Here is a 19,916-nt window from a genome sequence, read left to right as displayed (position 1 = left end):
AAATTTTCTAGTGACAAATATGAAAGACCGATTTGTTTTAGTGTCAAATACATAATTCTCTCTAATTTGTATTATTAGATAGATCGTTGAGTACATTCTCGCAATAAACTTATTTAAAGATACAAATATCACTAATATTTTCTATGAACATCATCAAACTTAAGACTAGCACGAATTTCATGGCGACATCTGTCGTTTTCGCTTCCCGAATATCTGTCCCTAAAATCATACAAAACACAACTACTCCTTTCGTCCCTAAATATCTGTCGTTTTTGCTTCTCAAGAAACAACTTTGCCTAAGAAAAATGTTAATATTTATGGTACATAATTAATATCATTATATATATATATTTGAATCTAGTTTTTTAATAAATTTATTTGGAGAAACAAATGTTGTACGTATTTTATACAAATCGAGTCAAACTTTCCGCACGGAAACCAACGACGACACTTAATTGGAGACAAAGGGAGTAGATAATAAAAATCTTTCCTACGAACACCTCCGAAAGACTAATCTGACAGATCTGAGATTTTTTTCTTCTTTTTATTTTCTAGATAGATATTACATGCCGCATAAATGATGCTGCTTACATTGTTCTCTTTTTAAAAAAAAGTAACAAAATTTTGCCTTCAGTACCTCTTAAGAAGACTAACCACATTTGCCCCTTGTTGCCACCCATCCAGCTCCGACTGTAATGTGTGGCCTTCACCTATTACCATTCAAATATGATTGCGAACTGTTGAAATATAAGCCAACTGTCGATCTTTATTTATCAGTTTAAACTTTTAGAAACTCATGGCTTATTAGTTAGAACCATAGGTCTCGAGTTTGAATTCTACAAGGCGCGATTAAATAAAATACTTGCATCTGATTTCTATTTTCAGTTTAGACTTTTATGTTGAATTTGTTGGAGCGTGCCTGCCTTTTTTTTTGAAAAAAAAACAAGTTAAAACTTCATCCTATATATGTATCGATCGACGCTAATCATCTGATCATGCATGCCAAAGTAGCGTTCTGGTCAAGATGTCACGAACTTGCGCCTGAAACTCTCCAGGGTTCGTCGACCAGATGTTTTGCTTGTTCCAGAAGCTGCACTGGGTTCCATCAAAAGCAAAAAGAAGCTGCACTGCGTCCCTTACATGCATAAGCATTTGTCCTGTTTGCTTGGACTTGTTTGGGTGATAAGCCATGACTGAAAGTACTGTTGGCTGATTTGGTGTGAGAGAAAAATATTATTCGTTGGCTGAAAAAGTACGGCTTATAAGTCAAACAAACCAAAACGAACGTGGTGATAACAAGAGGCCCAGGTGGAATTCATTCTCTCACATAAAGGCGATTGCAATTGCAGTCTCCCAATTTTTTATGCAGTGCAACCAGCTCATAGAAACTTGAATGCATGGCATCTTGCTCACCTCTCTTGCTTAAATCGAATCACCTTTCTCCACGTAATTATAAAAGTACACTTTACAACCCTCAACTTGCGCCAAAGTTCGATTTTCAACCTTCAACTCTGAAATCGATCAAGAAACACCCTCCAACTATCAAAACCGGACGAATTTGGTCCTCGGCCGGTTTCAAAAGCAGTTTTCTATTTTTGGTCCTCGGCCATGTTTATGTTTCCTATGGGCTCAAATTAAAGGGGAATCATAACCTAATTAGGCACCATGCGTGATCTATCGTCTCAAAGTCCACAAATTGTGATAACGTCGCCAAATCACTTGTGTCCACAAAATCATAGCCCAAGCCCTACCACTATGGTTGGGCGGCAAAAGAAAAGCTGGGCACAGGTTGTCTATAACAATATTTAGCTTGGACCCTTTGCATGATTTGGATCAAAATTACTGTGAAATGACATGACAAACAACCCGGTTATCCCCCATTTGGTTGCTGGCCAAGTCACACTACTGGGGCTTCTGTTTTAAGGAAGATCATCATGCAATCGTACGTTTATTTCTCCCCTGCAGGATTTCTCACAGAATTTCTGAAAAAAGTCACTTCAGTCAGTGTCCGCATCTTGACGCTTCAGCGTATCGTATTCAAAATTCTGATGATGTTTAATTTGGAATCGTGTGTAGAGCATGCAGTCAATTTTACAGTGGCATGCAATGCAACGAAACACACACACATTGGCAGCTGAAAGTCAGGCATTTGTGGCCGAGCCCGGGAGCAGGCGTTTTATGGCGTTTGTCGATGGGGCAATGGCAACAAGAGGGGCACGGGCCTAGGGGAGGAGACACGAACAATAATGCAGCAATGTTTGTCCTCCAAAAAGGCTGCTCTGCTAGTGCTAGTACTGTACTATACTGTACCATACATGGTCCTTCTTCGGTCTCATCTCACATGCAGCTGCTGATGAGGCGCTACTGCCTACTGGGATCGTCTTGCCATGTGCATGCCATGGCCCATGGCAGTGTGTGTGGTTCACTACCAATGGAGGTTGACAGGGGCGGATCTAACGGTGGGGCCGGGGCTCGAGCCCCTCCTACCCATATCGGAGCAGTGGAACCTCTGTGGAGCACCTATGAATTTTTAGGCAAAATTTTATAGTGTAGGGGGCTGAGACTTAAGATCGAGCAGCAGTGTTCTTCAACCCCCTGAAATATTTCCTGAATCCGCCGCTGGAGGTTGGTGAGGACTGAGGACCCTGCTTGCTTTCCACTTATGGAGGCTATCCAGGGAGGGGTGTGAAAGCATGTTTGGTTCTTTAGTCGCTCATAAAATTTATGTCACATCAAATATTTAGATACTAATAAGAAACATTAAATATAGACTAATTACAAAACCAATTACATAGATGGAGGCTAATTTGTGAGACGAATTTTTTAAACTTAATTAATCCGTCATTAGCATATATTTACTGTAGCACCACATTGTCAAATTATGGACTAATTAGGCTTAAAAGATTCGTCTCGCAAATTAGTTACAAGTTGTTTAATTAGTTTCGTAATTCGTCTATATTTAATACTCCATGCATGTGTCCAAACATTCGATGTGACAGAAATTTTAGACGTCCTGTAGAAACCAAACAGGGCGTACCATCCACTCGGAAACCCAATCATTTGGAGATGGACACAAGGAAAAGTATGCTAGCATTACCAAGGTGTAGGTGTGTGTGGATCAAGGAGAGATTGATGGCCAATGTTGCATTGCATTGCATTGCACTGCATATGACAATGGTCTTGAAGTCACTCCAACCCATGCTGAGCGGTATTCAGCAGCTCAGAGGTTCTGCAAGACAAAAACCAGTCTCTTTTTTTTTGAATGAGACAAAAAAAACCAGTCATATGCAGCGGTAGTCACATGCATGGTGGACACCCAGACAGAGACAGCAGCAAGGGATCCAAAAACCCAAAATGGTTTACCTGCTCACAAGAGTTGCAAACAGCAGATGCGTACAAACTTGCCTTTTAGGGGTGTCTGCAGCCTTCTTGGGTAGTAGTAGATGCCAAACTAAACACATCTCAGTACCCTGGGTTAAAGGTAACATGCATGAACAAAGGGGGAAGTTGGTACGGTTTCATCAAAAGTTGAAAATCGTTGGGACCATTTGAAACCACCAGCCTTCAGGTTCGAGGTTGTTGGCCTGTTCAGCGAATGCATGCAACAAGAGCTCATGCTCGACTTTCAGTTTTTCTAGAGCGAAAAAATTAAAACTGGTTCAGGCAAGATATATAAAAGAAAGCATTGTTTTTTTTTTACTACCTCTATGTAGTAAATAAATAAAAGTTGACGTTTAAGTTGGGACATGACAAATAGATTGTTTGCTGCTTGTCTGAAACGCTGAGCTTTGCTGACCGAAGGTAAAGTGCATGTGCTTGAAAGAGAGAGGAGTGAGTACTTGCACAGACAGCCACTGTCTTCGGTTTTGGTACTCCCATTCTGTTACTGTAGATCGTTCTACTCACTTGTAGTACGAAGCAGCAGCTTCGATCGGCACATGCTCAGTTGCGCATCAGGCACGCCACCGTTGCACTGCACAAGATGCCCTGTGTAGCACAAAATGCCGCATTCTATGCGTTTAGGTTTGTTTGGCTGATGAGTACTGTTGACTAATTTGGTGTGAGAGAAAAATATCATTCGTTGGCTGAAAAAGTACTACTTATAAACCAAACAAGTCCAAATGAACAGGGTGATAGCGTGCGTTGTTAGAGAGGTTTACTCTAGCTCTGGTACAGAACTGGCCTAATACTGAGGAAGTGTTCCAGATGCTTTACACGCTCCCCTCTCTCCCTTTTCAGTTTTCACCTGCAAAATAGATGCATTATATTATATGAAACAGCAGCCATCTAGCGAAGATTTTGTGCGAAATCATACGTGCCTCAAGCCTCCAACCAGGAACGATTTTCAAGCGAAACCAGCTTTGAGATTCCTTCAACTAAGGATGAATAAGAACAAAACTTTCATGGGAGAAGTGCCTCTAAGTCATATTCATCGTGCCAAAACTTAAAAGTTCAGCCTGAACTCACTCAGCATCGATTTTTGAAAACATTGAACTAGGTGGTTTTCAGAACGTTGAGTGCACAAAATCATAACAGGAAAATGTCTGAACCAAATGATGAGATGAAAAGGACCTCAGTACAGGGAAAAAACCTGGCCCGACTTTTCTATGTACTGGGCCGACCTCGTGTGCTAACCAATTTGGGCCGCTGTACGACGACCAAGCCAAATTTTCTGAATGCTCTGTTTAACTTGTTCTGTTAATTTTGTTTGTGACTCTTACTCTAATAAAATTTTCTGCAGGGGCTTAGGCCCCTCCAGTTTCCTCAAAAAATAAAAAAGCCAAATTAGTCAGGTCGATAGATCATATAGGAATCTGAATTCGCTGTCCGGCAAATTGAGAAAGTAATTGAGCAATGGCAGTAGCTGACACATACTCCACGCCTCCACTTTCCACATTGCACCAGACCTGGCGGAACCTCAGTACAGTATTTCTGCTCACAAAGTGCACCGAACAGTTCCAGAATTTATAAATATACAGTTCTAGAATTTATTTATAAATATACTCCCTCCATCCCAAATTATAAAGTGCCGTTTAGTTGCACTTCATTTTGTAAAAATTTTCAAGATTCTCCGTCACATCGAATCTTTGGACGCATGCATGAAGCATTAAATATAAATACAAAATAAAACTAATTACACAGTTTAAACGAAATTCACGAGACGAATCTTTTAAGCCTAATTAGATTATGATTGGACACTAATTGCCAAATAACAACGAAATTGCTACAGTACCATTTTCCAAAAAAATTTGCGAACTAAACAAGGCTTAAGTCATTCTAAGAATCTTGGAGAGTCAAAGCATCTTAAGTTTGACTACAAAGATTTATAATATCAAATAGATATACTATGGAAATATAATTAACGAAGAACCTAATGATACTGAGTTGGTATCATAAATATCATTATCTTATTATATAAATTTGGTTAAACTTAAAATGCTTTGACTCTTCAAGATTCTTGAAGTGACTTATAATTTAAAACGGAGGGAGTACGTCTCATCGACCATATCGTTGTAGGACAACGGCAATTTGTTCAACTGATGAAGCGCAAACAGTTGTGCATAACCACGTCCACTTTTATATAACAAAATGTCCGTAAAATATATGGTCTGCATTATTTGCGACCAAACATAACCCATAGTAATTCCTCGCAATACATAATATACAGTATCAGCCTCTGCGTTCCATCACGTGCACCGTTGGATCATGCAAGGAGTGAGGCGCTTTTTTTCGCTTTATGGGATGGTTCTCTGGTAGAGTGGAAGTGCTCCCAATGCTTCACGCTCTGCGCTCTCCTTTTTCACCTGCAATACAGATGCATTAAACTTTAAACAACAACCATCTTGGGATGATTTTCTAAGAAATTTTACCATAATGATGCCTTCAACTAGGGGTGAATTTGAACAGATATTATTCAGAAAAGTACTGCCGATGCATATGCATCAAGTTACACTCCCAAGGATATATACTGACATAACAATCAATATTTGGCAACGTATTCTAGCATAATCAGGTGAGGATTAGTGAAATCAAAAGGAGCTCATAATAGGAAGTCACAAATCACATCCACCACATTGTCAGACTGGTCTGCTTTAAATGATCATCTGATCGCCATTTTAATATTGCAGACTAATACACACATAATGGACAGTGAACAGATCATAGAAAAGGAAAACTTCAAGATGCAAGGTGCCTAGAGTGCAGTTTTTCCTTTATTAAATTTATGGACATTAACATGAGATCAGATATCTGCATGGATGCCATCAGATGAGGATATTGATCGCTGTAGAATCTAATAATAATTCACGAAACCTTATTTTGTCTCTAATTGTATGTACCTATGTTGGACTGTGATCTGATAACGGGAAAGGAATACAGTAATACACAATATAACAAGCTAAGGAAGAGGGAAAAGAGAAACTAGCAAGACCCCATGCAATGAAGATATTATATACAATATATAAGTATTTAAGATATATTGGTAGAAGAAAGCAGAAGACAAGTATGGGAAAAAAACAGAATCATGACAAATGCAGTATAGTTGACAGATAGTCAAGTTATTAATTGAATCTAGGAAGAAACAAAATGATAAGGAGAAAAAAAAAATGCACTCACAAGAGCAAGCATGTCAGAAAGGTAGCTCCTGAATGGCGTCTGTATAGCCTGCCAAAAGCAATCAAGGTGTCAATAAATTTGATGCATAAATTGATGTTTCAATGGATTCTAGAAGCATCATAGCAATTCTCGTGGGGACTGACAAAACAATGCCCATTTAAAATTTATGCATGACAGATAGACAATCAAAATAGAGCGCAATAGCAGCATCTAACCAACAGCCATAGGTGGATTTCAGATGCACTATGCAACTTAAGTGAGTTATATAATATATATCTAACAGCTTCCAATAAATCCTCACTATCTCATAAACAAAATAACAGAGAAAAACACAGTTCTGGTATACTTGTCACAGCAAAACAGATATGGAAATAAATATAACAACACAAGTCACAAGCAGAAAGCCACATCACCTATAGCCAAATCTTCCACCTTCCATTTCACAAGCATCTAAAACGATGTTTAGAACCCACCTTGTTTACCAATGATAATCAGCTGTTATACCATTCATGACTCAAACCCCTCGCTTGAAAGTACATCTAAAATCAATGTGGCAATCAACCATGATCACCACCATGAACTGCAAAAAGACATACCGAAAAAGCACTAACAAGCCAACAAGGGGGGCAAAACAGAGGCGACACGGCACCAACAACTAAATGTCCTTCCAGTGTTATTAAGTCATCTGACTAATTGAGATTAATTGAGCTTATTTGGTCCATGGACCTCGATTAGGCGTTCCAAAGCAACTAGTGTGTTCAGAAATTTGATTGGACGACTAATCACAGTCAGTTGTCCGATTAGCTCAGGGACAAACAACTATCCTGGAGAGAAAATTGTGAGCTGATCAGCTATGCTTGGGGGTACTCAGGCACAGGGCTTTCTGTTTTTGGCCAACAAGTAAGCGACCAAGCTCGATGCTTACTTTGTTTACCAAATTATCATAATGTCCTTGTGCAGTGTGCACTTGTGCACTGGTGCTATAGTTTAGTACCAGTACTTTACTACTTAATACTTTAACTAGTTAAAACTTATACAGTTAAACTATATATATCCTGGATAGCAAGGAAGTAGATAGGACGACTATACTACTAGATAGCCGATTAGCCACCAAGTAACCGGACCTGATTGATGAGTAATCGCGAATAGTCAGCTGATCAGTACCCATATGATTAGGTTCAGCTGATCAGCGTCCTTAGCTTCCATTTTGTCAACTTCACAAGCATTTAAGTCGATCGCACATTCCAATGTGATCATTCAATCATTGTCCGTCCAATTCCTACGAATCCAGCTAAACTCAAAATGGTAATCCAGCAGAACCACCACCACAAATTGAATTATATTACCTAAAACTGAAATATCTTTCTTCCCCAATTTCATACGACAAATACAAATTATAAAGGGAGGAAGAAGCACGAATCCTGACCTGGACGTCGTCGGGTAGGTACTGGTGCTTCATGGAGAGGTCCATGGCCCGCTTGAGGCGCTGGTTGCGGGCGTCCACCACCTCCCGCGGCAGCCGCGCCAGCGCCTCCTTGATGTCCAGGTCATGGTAAGGGTCGTAGAGGTCGTCGTACCGGAGCCCTGCGCCGACCACGACAACGAGGAAACCGCTCAGGACCGCCGGCGAACCTCGCTAGCTGGCAGCCGCGAACCCTAGGCACCTAGCGGCGGGTGCGGGGAGGAGGAGGGAACGGACCGTATTTGCGGAGGCGGGACGCGACGGCGTTCCGGTGGAGGCGCGCGAGCGGGTTCCGCCGCGGGTTCACGAACCATGCCGACAGCTTGGAGAGCATCTTCGGCGAAGCTTCTGGAAGGTTCGCGGCCTCGTCACTCGTGTGTGCTCCTGATGTTCGGCGCTCGGCGGGCTTCCTGTCCGTGGTGCTTGGGGAGAGTAGGCAGGGGGGTTTGGGGAGGAATTCCTTTTGGGGACGGAGAAGGCCGGAGAAGCTTCAGGAGGGTGGGCACAAGACGGGCCAGGGCCACTGGGCCAGGCCGGCCGGCCCATTTTGGTAATCACAGTAGAGTGTGCCTCGTGGTCAGAAAGTCAGTACTCAGATTCAGAGAATGTTTGCTTGTAATTGTAATCCAAGAAAACATGCAAGTACGGGTTGCGTACCGGTAAAAATTGTTTACGTTTGACCAAATTTTTAATGAATACTATTTACATTTATGACTTCACATTAATTTATTAAAAAAAATACATTTCATAATGAATCTAATGATATTTATTTGATATCATAAATATTGATATCTCTTTATCTATAATTAATCGAACATGAGATACTAAACCATGACATTGTACTAGAATTACATGTTTTTCTGGACAGAAGGAGTAATAGAGAGTGTTTTTTATTATTATAAATTTCATCGATGGTTAGATTTAAAATTTGTACCTAGAGAGTTTCAAAAAAAAATTGTACCTAGACCATAGGAATTCGCATCATAATAATCCCCTTCATCGAAATAGTTAGAGCCTGTATATTTGAAACATTTTGCCCTGACTCTGTCAAATGGCAAATAGATACTGAAATCAAATGGCGGTGGCGCCATGTGTTGCTCTTGCTCACCAAGTCCCTTCCTCTACAACCTTGCTCTCACCGGTCAAAACATATATACAATTTATTTGCACGGAAAAGACGAATTCAACATTGCTGATTGATTTCTGAAAAAACGGAGCTTTGACAGACGACTTTGGACATTGCTGATCATATTTCTGATCATGCGTGATGCGTGATGCGTGGTGCTGCACGTCACTACGTACACATTTTGCTTCAGCTTCAGATGCCTTCCAGCTGCTCCGGGGCCGAGACGAAGATCTGAGCGATGGCCTCAAGCGCAGAGACGTCCCAGCTCTCAGAGTGCCGAATCACCTGAACAAATACGAATATTTCAAATTCCCGTCGAACGTAAAGGCATATAATTTTACACGGTTTGGATTTTTCCCAACGGCTACCTTGAAATCTTCATTCAGATCATATGTTGTGTTCCCTCTGATCGCAATCAGGGGCCTCCATGGAAGCCTCAAATATGTCCTGAAAAGATAATTCTATTCTATTTATTTAGAAACACTATATAGGAAAACACTATTTAGAAACAGTATATCTTTTGAAGCTTACAGAAGCACCTTAGTTTCCATGTTGCTTTGACGAACTTCATTTCAACCATGAAACCCTGTGAGATTAGATATGAAAGGGCATTTTCAGAAGAACTAAAAGCTTTGGTATGGATCATATGCTCATACTGTTTTTTCTTCTCAGACAACAGTATTAACTAAAATATGTCCGATTCAGCTAGGAGATTACTGCCAAAAAAAAATTCACTGACTTCCCATCAAAATATGGCGTGACTACCTTCTCAATGCTCTCTAGTTCAAGCGAAGGGCTGTCGAAGAACGGCACCAGCAGACCCAGATTCTGAGAGTACCTAGAAAGTCCTACACGAGCAAGAACGCAGTCCTTGTCACAAATTTTTCACCTTTTTTTCAGACAGTACAAGTTAACTATGTTCATCAACAAAGAGAAACATTACATTACACACCTCGGAACTTTATCGTCGGATCCTCAAACAAGCAGTCTTCGGTGTATATTCCCGGAGTGAAATCCCCTGCAATCCTAGAGAAGTTGATTACCATTTCCTTGGCATAGTTCTTTGAATAATCCAGATCATGCTGAATGTGTAATGTGCATGCATCAATGTCACAGTTCTGTCAGTTTCAGGATCAGCAGCTCCTCAATCTTGCAGCCGCCATGACCATGATCCAAACAACGAAACAATCCCTGATGAAAAGAACGCAGCAAGGTGCAAGAAGCCCGTACCGGTGAGGAAGTAGGCGCGCCGGTAATCGTCTTGGAGCACGGTGAGCACGTCGTCGACGCTGCCGCAAGGCGGCGGAACCGGATCCTCGCCCTGCTGGGTAGCACCATCCCTGCACAACCGAGACAAGAGCGAGCGCTCACAGAATCCAAATTCCAGAGCGGATGATGGGCTTCAATCTTGATGAGTGAGAAGCTAGGCTACCTGATGTTCTTGTTTGGGGAAAGGGCTCTGAGGAGCTCGGTGACGGCGCTGACGGCCGCCCTGACCACCGGCGGCGCGTCGGGCGCAGCTCTGACGACGCCCGTGAGGCGCCGGTGGCGACGCCTCCGCCCCTGCAGCAAGACGTGCGGGACGGAGACGGGCTGCAGGACGCTGCCAGCGGGCCGCAGCCGCAGGTGGCTGCTCGATGGCCGGGGCAGGGACGGCCCGGCGGCTGCGCTTGGCACCATCGGGCGCCAACCGCTGCTTGCTCAGGGAAACAACACGAACCGCAGGAGCTCGTGGCCGTCAGAAGCCAGCAGGTCGTGAGGCCTTCAGGGGGACACGGGGCTTTCCATAAACTATAGTTCAAACATTCACATGAAACCCAAATGTCATAGCTTTCTTAAAAGCTGATTCTATATATATATATATATATATATATATATATATATATATATATATATATATATATATATATATATATATATATATATATATATATATATATATATATATATATATATATATATATATATATATATATATATATATGAAACGAAAAGGTTAGCAGGAGAGCTCGAGCTGATACAGGATGTTTGTATTTTGTAAAAACCCACACGGACAATGAATTAAGATCATTGGTAAAATGTTCCGGCAATTTGACCCCGGATCATTGCTTGCTATATTTCCTTGCAAGACGCAAGAACAGTGTGCGCTATACATATCATAGCATCAATCAATCGTCCCAATGACCAATGGAGTTCCAGCTCAACTTACACACTGCCTGATGTAATCCCGTATGCCACCTAGACACCCTGCTTTTCGAATTCAGGGATAGGAAACGCCTGCAGGGGCAGATCTAATGCTCAAATTGGATATACAGGAGGTCGCTGCGGGAATCGCCAGCACCCTGAAGCGAGAAAAGACATGATTTGGCCATTCCAGCATGTGTGGTTGGAAAGGTTAAACTTGTCTGCAGGGGTTGTTGTTCAGCTCGTCTGCAGGACTTGAACATTCCCCAACGCCTTCTCGCTGTCGTCGATGACTAGCTTTTTTCGGAGGGCCAGCAGCTCCTCTCCGGCACCGCAGATGTAGGCCGCTGTTCGCCTGCCAGAGAGAGTTGCCCCTTCCATGCTGTCAATGTAGTCCTGTCCAGCACAAACAAGATCATCGATTTATGCTTCATTTACCAATTACCATGTCCTAAAGATGTTTACATGTTGCAGCATTGGAGAAAAAAACTCCAAGGCGTTCAGACACCAAAAAAAAAAAATCAAAATGGTCATTTTTTATGGTTTTCTGAGCCATTGATTTATGTTGATGGCCGCAGCTAGGTCAAAAAATTTTATGTACTGTACAATACCTGTTTCGTATAAGATCCAGAGAGAAAGAAATTTTTAACGGGCGTCTTCTGATCAGGTCTGAATGGGTCATTTCCAGGAGCCTCACGGTACAACGATTGTCCAATCTTTACCACACTGGACCATGTAACTTCCAAGCCCCGGGAAGATGGGAACAATTCTACAACCTGTGGGAAATTATATAATGTTTTGTTACTGAGGTGAGCTTTGGAAGAAAATAAAAATAACATAAGCAGAAGAAATCTCTCTTTTTTAAGTGCTTTTAAATGAGGTCTTGCTTAGTTATGTGTAAATGGAATAGCAGAAATTTGACCAAAACAGAAGCTATTTACAAACCTACCTGCTTTTGAACCTTACTAATGATCTCCTCATTTGGCAATGGCATGTATGGATCGCCAGGAGTCAGCACAGCTCTGCAGATGAATTAAGCGCGGAAGATGAATACATTTGCAGAGGGATAAATCAATTTTATACTTGAAAAAAAGTAGACTTACTGGATCAGGGAACCTTGTCCTTCAATGTAGTAATCAGCAGGAGATGAGAGAGCAAGGTCTGAAAAACAGGAAAAGTCTGCATCCGCCGTGTACAAAAGGTTATCCAACCCAACCGCCCTTTGCAGTTGTCTACATCAAATATATATGAATAAATATCAATGAGCATGCATTGCGGGATGCAAATTGCATTTGCACAAAAAAAAACAAATTGCACAAACAGAAGTAATCTTCATTTAAGCTTACATTATGGGTGGTGTGCATTTAAATTTGTCAGATCTAAACCAAATAAGTAACAAAGTTGTAAAAAAAATACTGGATACTTCAGCTACCTTGATTTCTCCAAATCTTGAAGTTCAGTGACCCATCCATTGTAGCGAAGCTGAACAGTGACAACAGGGACACCATCTAACTTGTAGATATTGTCAAACATTTCCCATTTCCTCCATTCTGATGGAAGTAGTCTTTTGATACCCGGAACATCACAGGCTGTGAACTTAGAAACACCAAGTTAAGTTTGTATGGTTGGACATGCTAGTAAAAGAAGAAACAGAAGAAAAAGAACCTGCGACATATGCATCAGCTTTGATTATCTCTCTACTTGTAGCCTAAAAATGTCCAAATGAGTGAAATTTAGTAATAAAGGCTATATAATCGTGCAAAGCAGAGCAGTGATACACTGATAAGAAAGCTTGCCTTGGTGAGGAGAAGGCCTTTAACATAGGTCTCTCCATCAGGTGATTTCTCATAGAGAACCTCTCTGCATCCCCACCTTAGGTGAAACCTGAAGGATTTGTCATATGATGTAAGTCTTCAATTCTACAGCAGTACACAGAAATTTCACAAGAAAAACTTGGTCTCTGTCACCATACCTACCACCCCTGTCTGTTATATACTTCTTTATTGGGCCACTTAAGTAAACATCAGGTGAACCCTTTAGCATGCGTAACAGGGATGCCTCTGTCTTTGTGGCAAACAAGGTGAAAATAGTAAGCATGCAACGTGCACTGATATTATCACAGTCAATGAAACCCAAAGCGTAAGCAACAGGATCCCACATTCTTGTGATGCTCTCCCGAGTACCACCTTTGGACATGAACCAATCACTGAAACTTACCTGAAATAGGTTAAATTTAAATTGACAAAGAGTTTAGTTATCAGTGAGTTAGAACACATTTTGAAAAGATACTGACTACTGCAATGACCTAGATGCACACTCCTAATGAATCCGAAATTAAAGCAAGGGATACTTACATCATCCAAGTCCCGCACTTGCTGCAATGCACCATCCGGATCAACCAGAGCCCGAACAACTGGGCTAAGGGCAAGAGCAACTGCATTTCTTGCTTTATCATAAACCTGCAAAACAATTTAAATATTAAAGATTAACACGTGTAATTATGTCATCAAATAGCATGTGGTTAATTAAAAATATTATGAGTGACGAGGCTTCAACCCTTATTTCAAGCCCAGAATCTTTCACACTGATGAGTTTTCCCACAAAAGATTATCCATTCGGTCACACATATTAAAGGGAAAAGGAATGGCAGTAATGTCTGTAGGAATGAAACTTAGAAGCAAAGGTTTGCAATTTAGATTTTAAGAAAGACGCACACCTAAATATTAGGTACAAACCAGCGACGAAGCCAGCGGGGGGGCTACCCGTGCTCCAGCCCCCCCTACGGCCATGATTTACATGGAGCCCGGGCTTAGCCCGGGCTACCGCCATGAGGAGGAAGAAGAAGGCAAGGAGGGGCTGGAGGAAGAAGAAGAGGAAGCCAGCCCTGGCTTCGTCGATTCCTGGCTTCGTCGCTGGTACAAACTAAACCATGTTCAGTCTGAAAATATGACAATCATGAACGAGCATTGCAAACGTAAATTGTTCACAAGGATTGGCAGCTAGGAACCTATTAGAACTCTTCAATGGATTGCTCCATCTCTTAGAACAACATAAAGGAGTAAAATATTAAATTGTGAAAATCTGTAATATAACTCAACATTACAGAACCTGCAGTGTATCCTGCACGCAATAGTTCAAATATAAATATGACGGATTGTAACAGTACTAAAAATTTTCACAAATCAATTAAGCTGATTGCTTTGTAACCACGTGAAATGGTAGAGGGAAGAGACACTTCACAAAGTGATGGTGTATGGATGGAAAGGTATGGAATACAGATGGAATTCAAAGAGTACGCACGCCACTAAATATGTCAAAAAAAGGGCAGACCCAGTGCCGGAGGCTCCCACATGAGTGGGGTCTGGACTAAATATGTCAGAAAGAAACAATATGCATTAGTTAACAAATTGCAGCTTGAAATAATCAGCATGTCGATCCACTTAAGCATGATACTGATAAAGCTCAAGGTGAAATTTACAACATATTGGGAAGTGTGGAATTGCACAAAGCTCAGAAACAAACTGAAGGATAAAATAATGTCATGAATTGAGATTCTCCTTTAAAATTATAGTAGTCCTAAATTATGAGTTTACCTTGAGCTGATTAGTTCTTAGGAATGCTTGAATGCCATGTAATGGAGCTCCCACCGGGAACCGAAAATCAAGTTCTGTATAGCAGGACAAACAAATGAGTTTCTACATAAATGAGTTACAAAATATACAAAGAAAGTATGATACAGTTATTTCAGCCAACTTCCAAAGTACGCAACATGGCACCCAATGCCATGTAACTGCTGCATTAATTCAAGATGGTATTGCAGGACTAAGTAAATAGTTCACCACTGCAGGCAACACAGCATTCTTGTTTATCAGAAAATACAAAGGAACCCCTTTAAAGAATATGCAACAACAATATAGTATTTGCACATAGTAAACTTGAATAGTCAATACATGGAAGTTCTGCGCTTGTCTATTCTATGATGGTTACAGAACTCCAGAAGTAATAAAAAATAAATAACTTAAATATTCCAGTTCCAGCATAAGAGCATTGCTCCACAAAAAAAAATATGTGTATAGGGTAGTTGAACCTACCACCAATCGTGCCCCCTTTATTTACAAAAGTATGGGTGTGTTCCTTCACCAGCAGATTATTATCAGCGCCAACCTGAAATACAACGAGGTTTAATTTATCGCTGTTACATATGGTCAACAGGGCAGTAACACCGGTGCTCAACAAGGCACCAATTTGTTTGGTATTTTGGTTCATATGGACAAACTGGCTAACACAATTCTCACTATAAGTTTACTTCACTCTAGGAGCTCCAAAGACATCCAATTCCAAAATTTCTTGGATTAAAACCATCTTGATATCTAAGTAAGGAAGAGTTTCAGTATGCTTCCAGTGAGCTTAATGTACAAGGGCTTTTACCTTCTTCATGAGGCGGAAGAGATTGCTGTAACACCCGAAGAACACGTGTAGCCCCATCTCGATATGGTTCCCTCGCTTATCGACAAAGGAGCCAACCTTACCACCGATAAATGGACGGGACTCGTACAAATCAACCTGTAAGCCAGACCATGTCCAGCCCAACCAGGGTGATTAGAAAGAACTAAGATTATTAGAAAGCAATGATTTTCCTGCACAAGAAAACATTTAGCTCTGCTGAAGACAACAAATCTGCTAACCTCATGGCCCTGGTCCAAGAGCTCAACAGCGGTGGACATGCCGGCAAGGCCTGCCCCTATGATGGCCACCTTGAGCTTCGGGCCTCTGTAGTGCTCCGGCTCGGGTGGGAATAACCCTTTGGGAGCTGCCACACATGGAAATAGTTCTTGTTTCAGCATTTCCTTTTGCAGTTAGTATGGCATTTGAACGAACCTAAAGATCTTTAAATGAAACAGAACTGACAGGACAGAATTTAGACCAATCTACCCAGACTCTAAACCCTTTGGTCACAAGGAATACATTTCTGACACAACTTTTGATAACTGTTTTCTGCTAGTATAATATATTATTTAAAAAAGTCGCTGCATAATTGCAATATCATGAAAGAACTTTTCAGAAGAAGAAAAAAATCTAATTATATCGATAGCCAAAGTCAATTAAGCATAAAGTTTGACTTGTGGCACCCAAAAGGACAAACTTTTACAGACGAAGGGGGCACTGGAACTACAGCGTGGGAATTGCACAAGGATTAACAGTTCCTGAACCCACTTTCAGGCTTTCAGCTCCCACCGCCCCAGGAGAGCAGAAGAGGGAGACTACGACGGACCAATCAAGAGTAGAGTAGGATCCCGTTCCTCACCGTTGACGCCCATGTCGGAGACGTTGCTGTCGAGCGAGCAGCGGACGGCCGCGGCCGCAGCCCGGCGCGGCGGCAGCAGGCCCGTCCCTGGCCGCGCCCGGCGCCGGGACGCGAGTGCCGGGGCCAGCGTGGAGGCGGCGGCGGCCACGGAGGCCATGGCGCGGCTGCTCCGAATGGCTAGCACTCGGCAGCGGCGGGGCGGCGGTGGTGGGTCGGGACAATTTGTGTGAGGGCCGTAGTGGCGGAGTTGGAGGGGGGAAGGGAAGCTGGGAGGGGATGGGGGGCCGAAGATGCCGTCGCGCAGAGATTTGTCGGGGGCGTCGTGGCAACACCAGGCCGCACCAATGGTGGTGAATACAATACACCACGTTGCAAGCAGGCAAACGGCACTCCCTCCCTACCATTTCTGCTACGTGCACAACGGCATTCCCATTATATACCCTGTTCGCTTGCTACTTTTTAGCCATGGAACAATATTTCCCTCTCATAACATTTCAGCATCAGCATAACAATGACACTTTCTTTTGTCCCTGCCAATATTGGATTTGTTTGACATAGCAACTGTAGGGAGAAGTTTTTTTTTTAACCGTACGGATAAAGGAAAAGCACGGTTAAGAGAAGCCGGACTTAGCGGGTGTTTGGATCAGGGAGCTAATAATTAGCCCATGATTTTGGATACTAATTAGAAACCATAAATATGAGCTAATTCTAGGCTAATAAGAGCTAATGAGGGATAATTAGTGGTTAGAGTTCATTAGCCTTTATTAGTCCATAATTAGCTCATGTTTAATCCATTTTTATAAGGTGGGTTAATTTTTAGCTCTGGGATCCAAATATGCCCTTAGTCTATGCATTTTGGGAAAATCATGGCTAGAAAATGTCGTTTGGCTTCTTGTTTTAGCTTTTTTTTTAAATCATAAACAACTTATAAGTTGTACCAAACAAGTCCAATAGAGTTTCATCGCACATGTTATTATAGGTCATTAGGATTAGTCATCAAGATGTTACGTACTCCATCTGTTCCAAATTGTAAGTTGTTCTAGCTTTCGAAATACATACCTTTTCTTTTTACGAAAACATAGCTTTTCTCTACTATTAGATATATGTTATGTCTAGATACAAAGTAAAACTATGTATTTTGAAAAGTTAGAACGGCTTAAATTTGGAACTGAGAGTGTATAAGATAAATATGCAAAAGAGAATTCATACCAATAGTTGCAAGGGTAATGCATATGTACTCATATCCTAAGCCAATCAATCTTAAATTATGTTAGCTTATCCGATCCTATAATGGCCCCGTTCGCTTCACTGAAAAAAAATAAGCCGAGACACTGTTCCGGCTGATTTGTTGTGAGAGAAAAATATTATTCCGGCTGAAAAAAACAAGCTGAAAGGTACATATTATAAGAGAAGCGAACAGGGCCAATAAATAATTAGATAGTGCTCGCTTCAATATAGGTGAGCGTGCATATATGTAACTGAATGTATAGATGTACCGTGACTAAATCAAAATATATATATTGTGTAATCCCAAAAAAGAATCAAAATATATTTCATTAGCATGTGGGAGATAAACGTTCTTCCTATTCCTGTTATAATATTGAAGATCTTTAGAAACAAAGTTGTAGAAAAGAGCTGCAAAATGGTGGACTTTAACTTATTGGGGAAAACCCTCCGTGTGGCCGTAGAAGATGGAGATGAATAAAGAAACGAACGCGGCAGTTCATAGAGTTTTGGGCGGTAGTGCTCCTTATCGTCTTCCTCCACCGTTGTGGGTGAAGCACCCGTCTTAGCTTTTCCACGCCCAACACCCTTTCCACTAGGAAACCAGTATGTAATCACAACTTTCATACGAAAAATGAATAATCATCCTTAGACTCTGTATTATTACAACTTTCCCATATTATTAAGAAAAACGGGTGTTCATGATCTCTCTATATAGGCATCATATAGAAAAGTCGTTCTACTATGATGAATGCAATATTGTACCGTATAATTAGGGTGCTTTTAGTAGAGCTCTAGCTATAATCAAAACAACTTTGGTTGTTACTTTCCTGGTAGAGCTAAAGCTATTAAAAAAAGTGATGAATAATTTATCATGTCTTGTCATGAAATGGCACAGAGGGAACAAATGTCTAAGATACCCTTGGCGTGCAATTGATCTGTATATGTATGCATATATGGTTTTATATTTGAATACATATGAAAAAAGATAATATAAACTATTGGCAAGCAATGACGGCTAGTGCCTTGTTTATGTAGACCCTGTTCGCTTGGCTGAATTTGGCTGAAAAATACTGCCCCAACTAAATTGTTGTGAGAGAAAAATATTATTCCGGCTGAAAAAAAAAAAGCCGAACAAGCTGACTTTTAAGGTCCGCCAAACGGGGCTATAGTATAGGGTAATGATCCAGCTACTAGAGGCATGATACATCATCACAATACATTGTCTTTTTTAATAAAAAAAATGGCCACGGCTAAAAGAGGGATTTTGGTTTGGAGGACAAATTGGAGAATCTAAAACGTTACTGGGCTGGGGCGACAAAGAGGCCCACGGACGGTAGACCATCATGTTTTAGCTAGGCCTTACAAAATGCCGATATATCAGATATGCCACGTTCCACACACACACACAAAATCAGATATGCCACGTATTTTTAAAAAAAAATCAGATATGCCATGTCAGATGAGACATATCTGACGTGGAGGCCTAGCTAAAAATCAGATATGCCACGGACAATTAAATCAGATATTTTTTTAGGAATGGAGGAAATAACAAGCACAATTAAATAAATCATTGTAGTGTATATTGTTGAAAACCGTTATATTTTAAACGTGAAGAGACCTTGCCATCTCAAGTTGTCAAGAAAAATTCAAAAATCCAAACACCTAATAAATTCTCCATAGTTTTTCACTTGATACTTGAAAAATAGTTCTTAAAAATTCCCCATTTCCTAAATCAAAAAGAGTTATTTTTGGAGACCAAGTATTTAGTATTATTTGAATAGGCAAGTATACTTGATGCTACCGTGCATTTAACACAATTTTCAATGTGTACCATTGATCACTACTCCTATTTTATTTGAATACTTATGAAACAAACCTAAGCACACAAAAATTATGTGTTTGTAAGTTAAAGATTAAAAGTTTATTGATAATCATTTTAAAAAAATGATTAAAAGCTATTAGTCTCTTCTAACCAAAATAATTGTACATCTCGCTTT

General features: G+C 40.9%; 3 protein-coding genes across 3 annotated transcripts; all 3 read right to left on the bottom strand.

Annotated features, from left to right (window-relative positions):
* Window positions 1-5,541: 5,541 nt before the first annotated feature.
* On the bottom strand, window positions 5,542-8,524 carry LOC136545394 (cytochrome b-c1 complex subunit 7-like). Its single transcript, XM_066537413.1, has 4 exons — window positions 8,315-8,524; window positions 8,042-8,199; window positions 6,616-6,663; window positions 5,542-5,804 (listed from the first exon to the last, which is right to left on the bottom strand). The coding sequence occupies exons 1-4, from the start codon at window positions 8,409-8,411 to the stop codon at window positions 5,736-5,738; spliced, it is 372 nt and encodes a 123-aa protein (XP_066393510.1). The 5' UTR covers window positions 8,412-8,524; the 3' UTR covers window positions 5,542-5,735.
* Window positions 8,525-9,052: 528 nt separating this feature from the next.
* LOC136545393 (uncharacterized) lies at window positions 9,053-10,998 on the bottom strand. Its single transcript, XM_066537412.1, has 7 exons — window positions 10,636-10,998; window positions 10,434-10,543; window positions 10,156-10,221; window positions 9,969-10,051; window positions 9,743-9,789; window positions 9,572-9,650; window positions 9,053-9,488 (listed from the first exon to the last, which is right to left on the bottom strand). Exons 1-7 carry the CDS (start codon window positions 10,881-10,883, stop codon window positions 9,396-9,398), a joined length of 726 nt encoding a protein of 241 aa, XP_066393509.1. The 5' UTR covers window positions 10,884-10,998; the 3' UTR covers window positions 9,053-9,395.
* Window positions 10,999-11,273: 275 nt separating this feature from the next.
* LOC136545392 (zeta-carotene desaturase, chloroplastic/chromoplastic) lies at window positions 11,274-17,002 on the bottom strand. Its single transcript, XM_066537411.1, has 14 exons — window positions 16,693-17,002; window positions 16,073-16,197; window positions 15,816-15,950; window positions 15,479-15,551; window positions 14,981-15,054; window positions 13,742-13,846; window positions 13,360-13,604; window positions 13,184-13,271; window positions 13,053-13,095; window positions 12,820-12,976; window positions 12,491-12,619; window positions 12,337-12,409; window positions 11,999-12,163; window positions 11,274-11,783 (listed from the first exon to the last, which is right to left on the bottom strand). Exons 1-14 carry the CDS (start codon window positions 16,847-16,849, stop codon window positions 11,625-11,627), a joined length of 1,728 nt encoding a protein of 575 aa, XP_066393508.1. The 5' UTR covers window positions 16,850-17,002; the 3' UTR covers window positions 11,274-11,624.
* Between the last annotated feature and the right edge of the window lie 2,914 nt (window positions 17,003-19,916).

The sequence above is a fragment of the Miscanthus floridulus genome, chromosome 3 (genome assembly GCF_019320115.1).
Source record: "Miscanthus floridulus cultivar M001 chromosome 3, ASM1932011v1, whole genome shotgun sequence".
NCBI classification, from domain to species: Eukaryota; Viridiplantae; Streptophyta; class Magnoliopsida; order Poales; family Poaceae; genus Miscanthus; species Miscanthus floridulus.
This window is presented reverse-complemented; position numbering and strand designations above follow the sequence as displayed.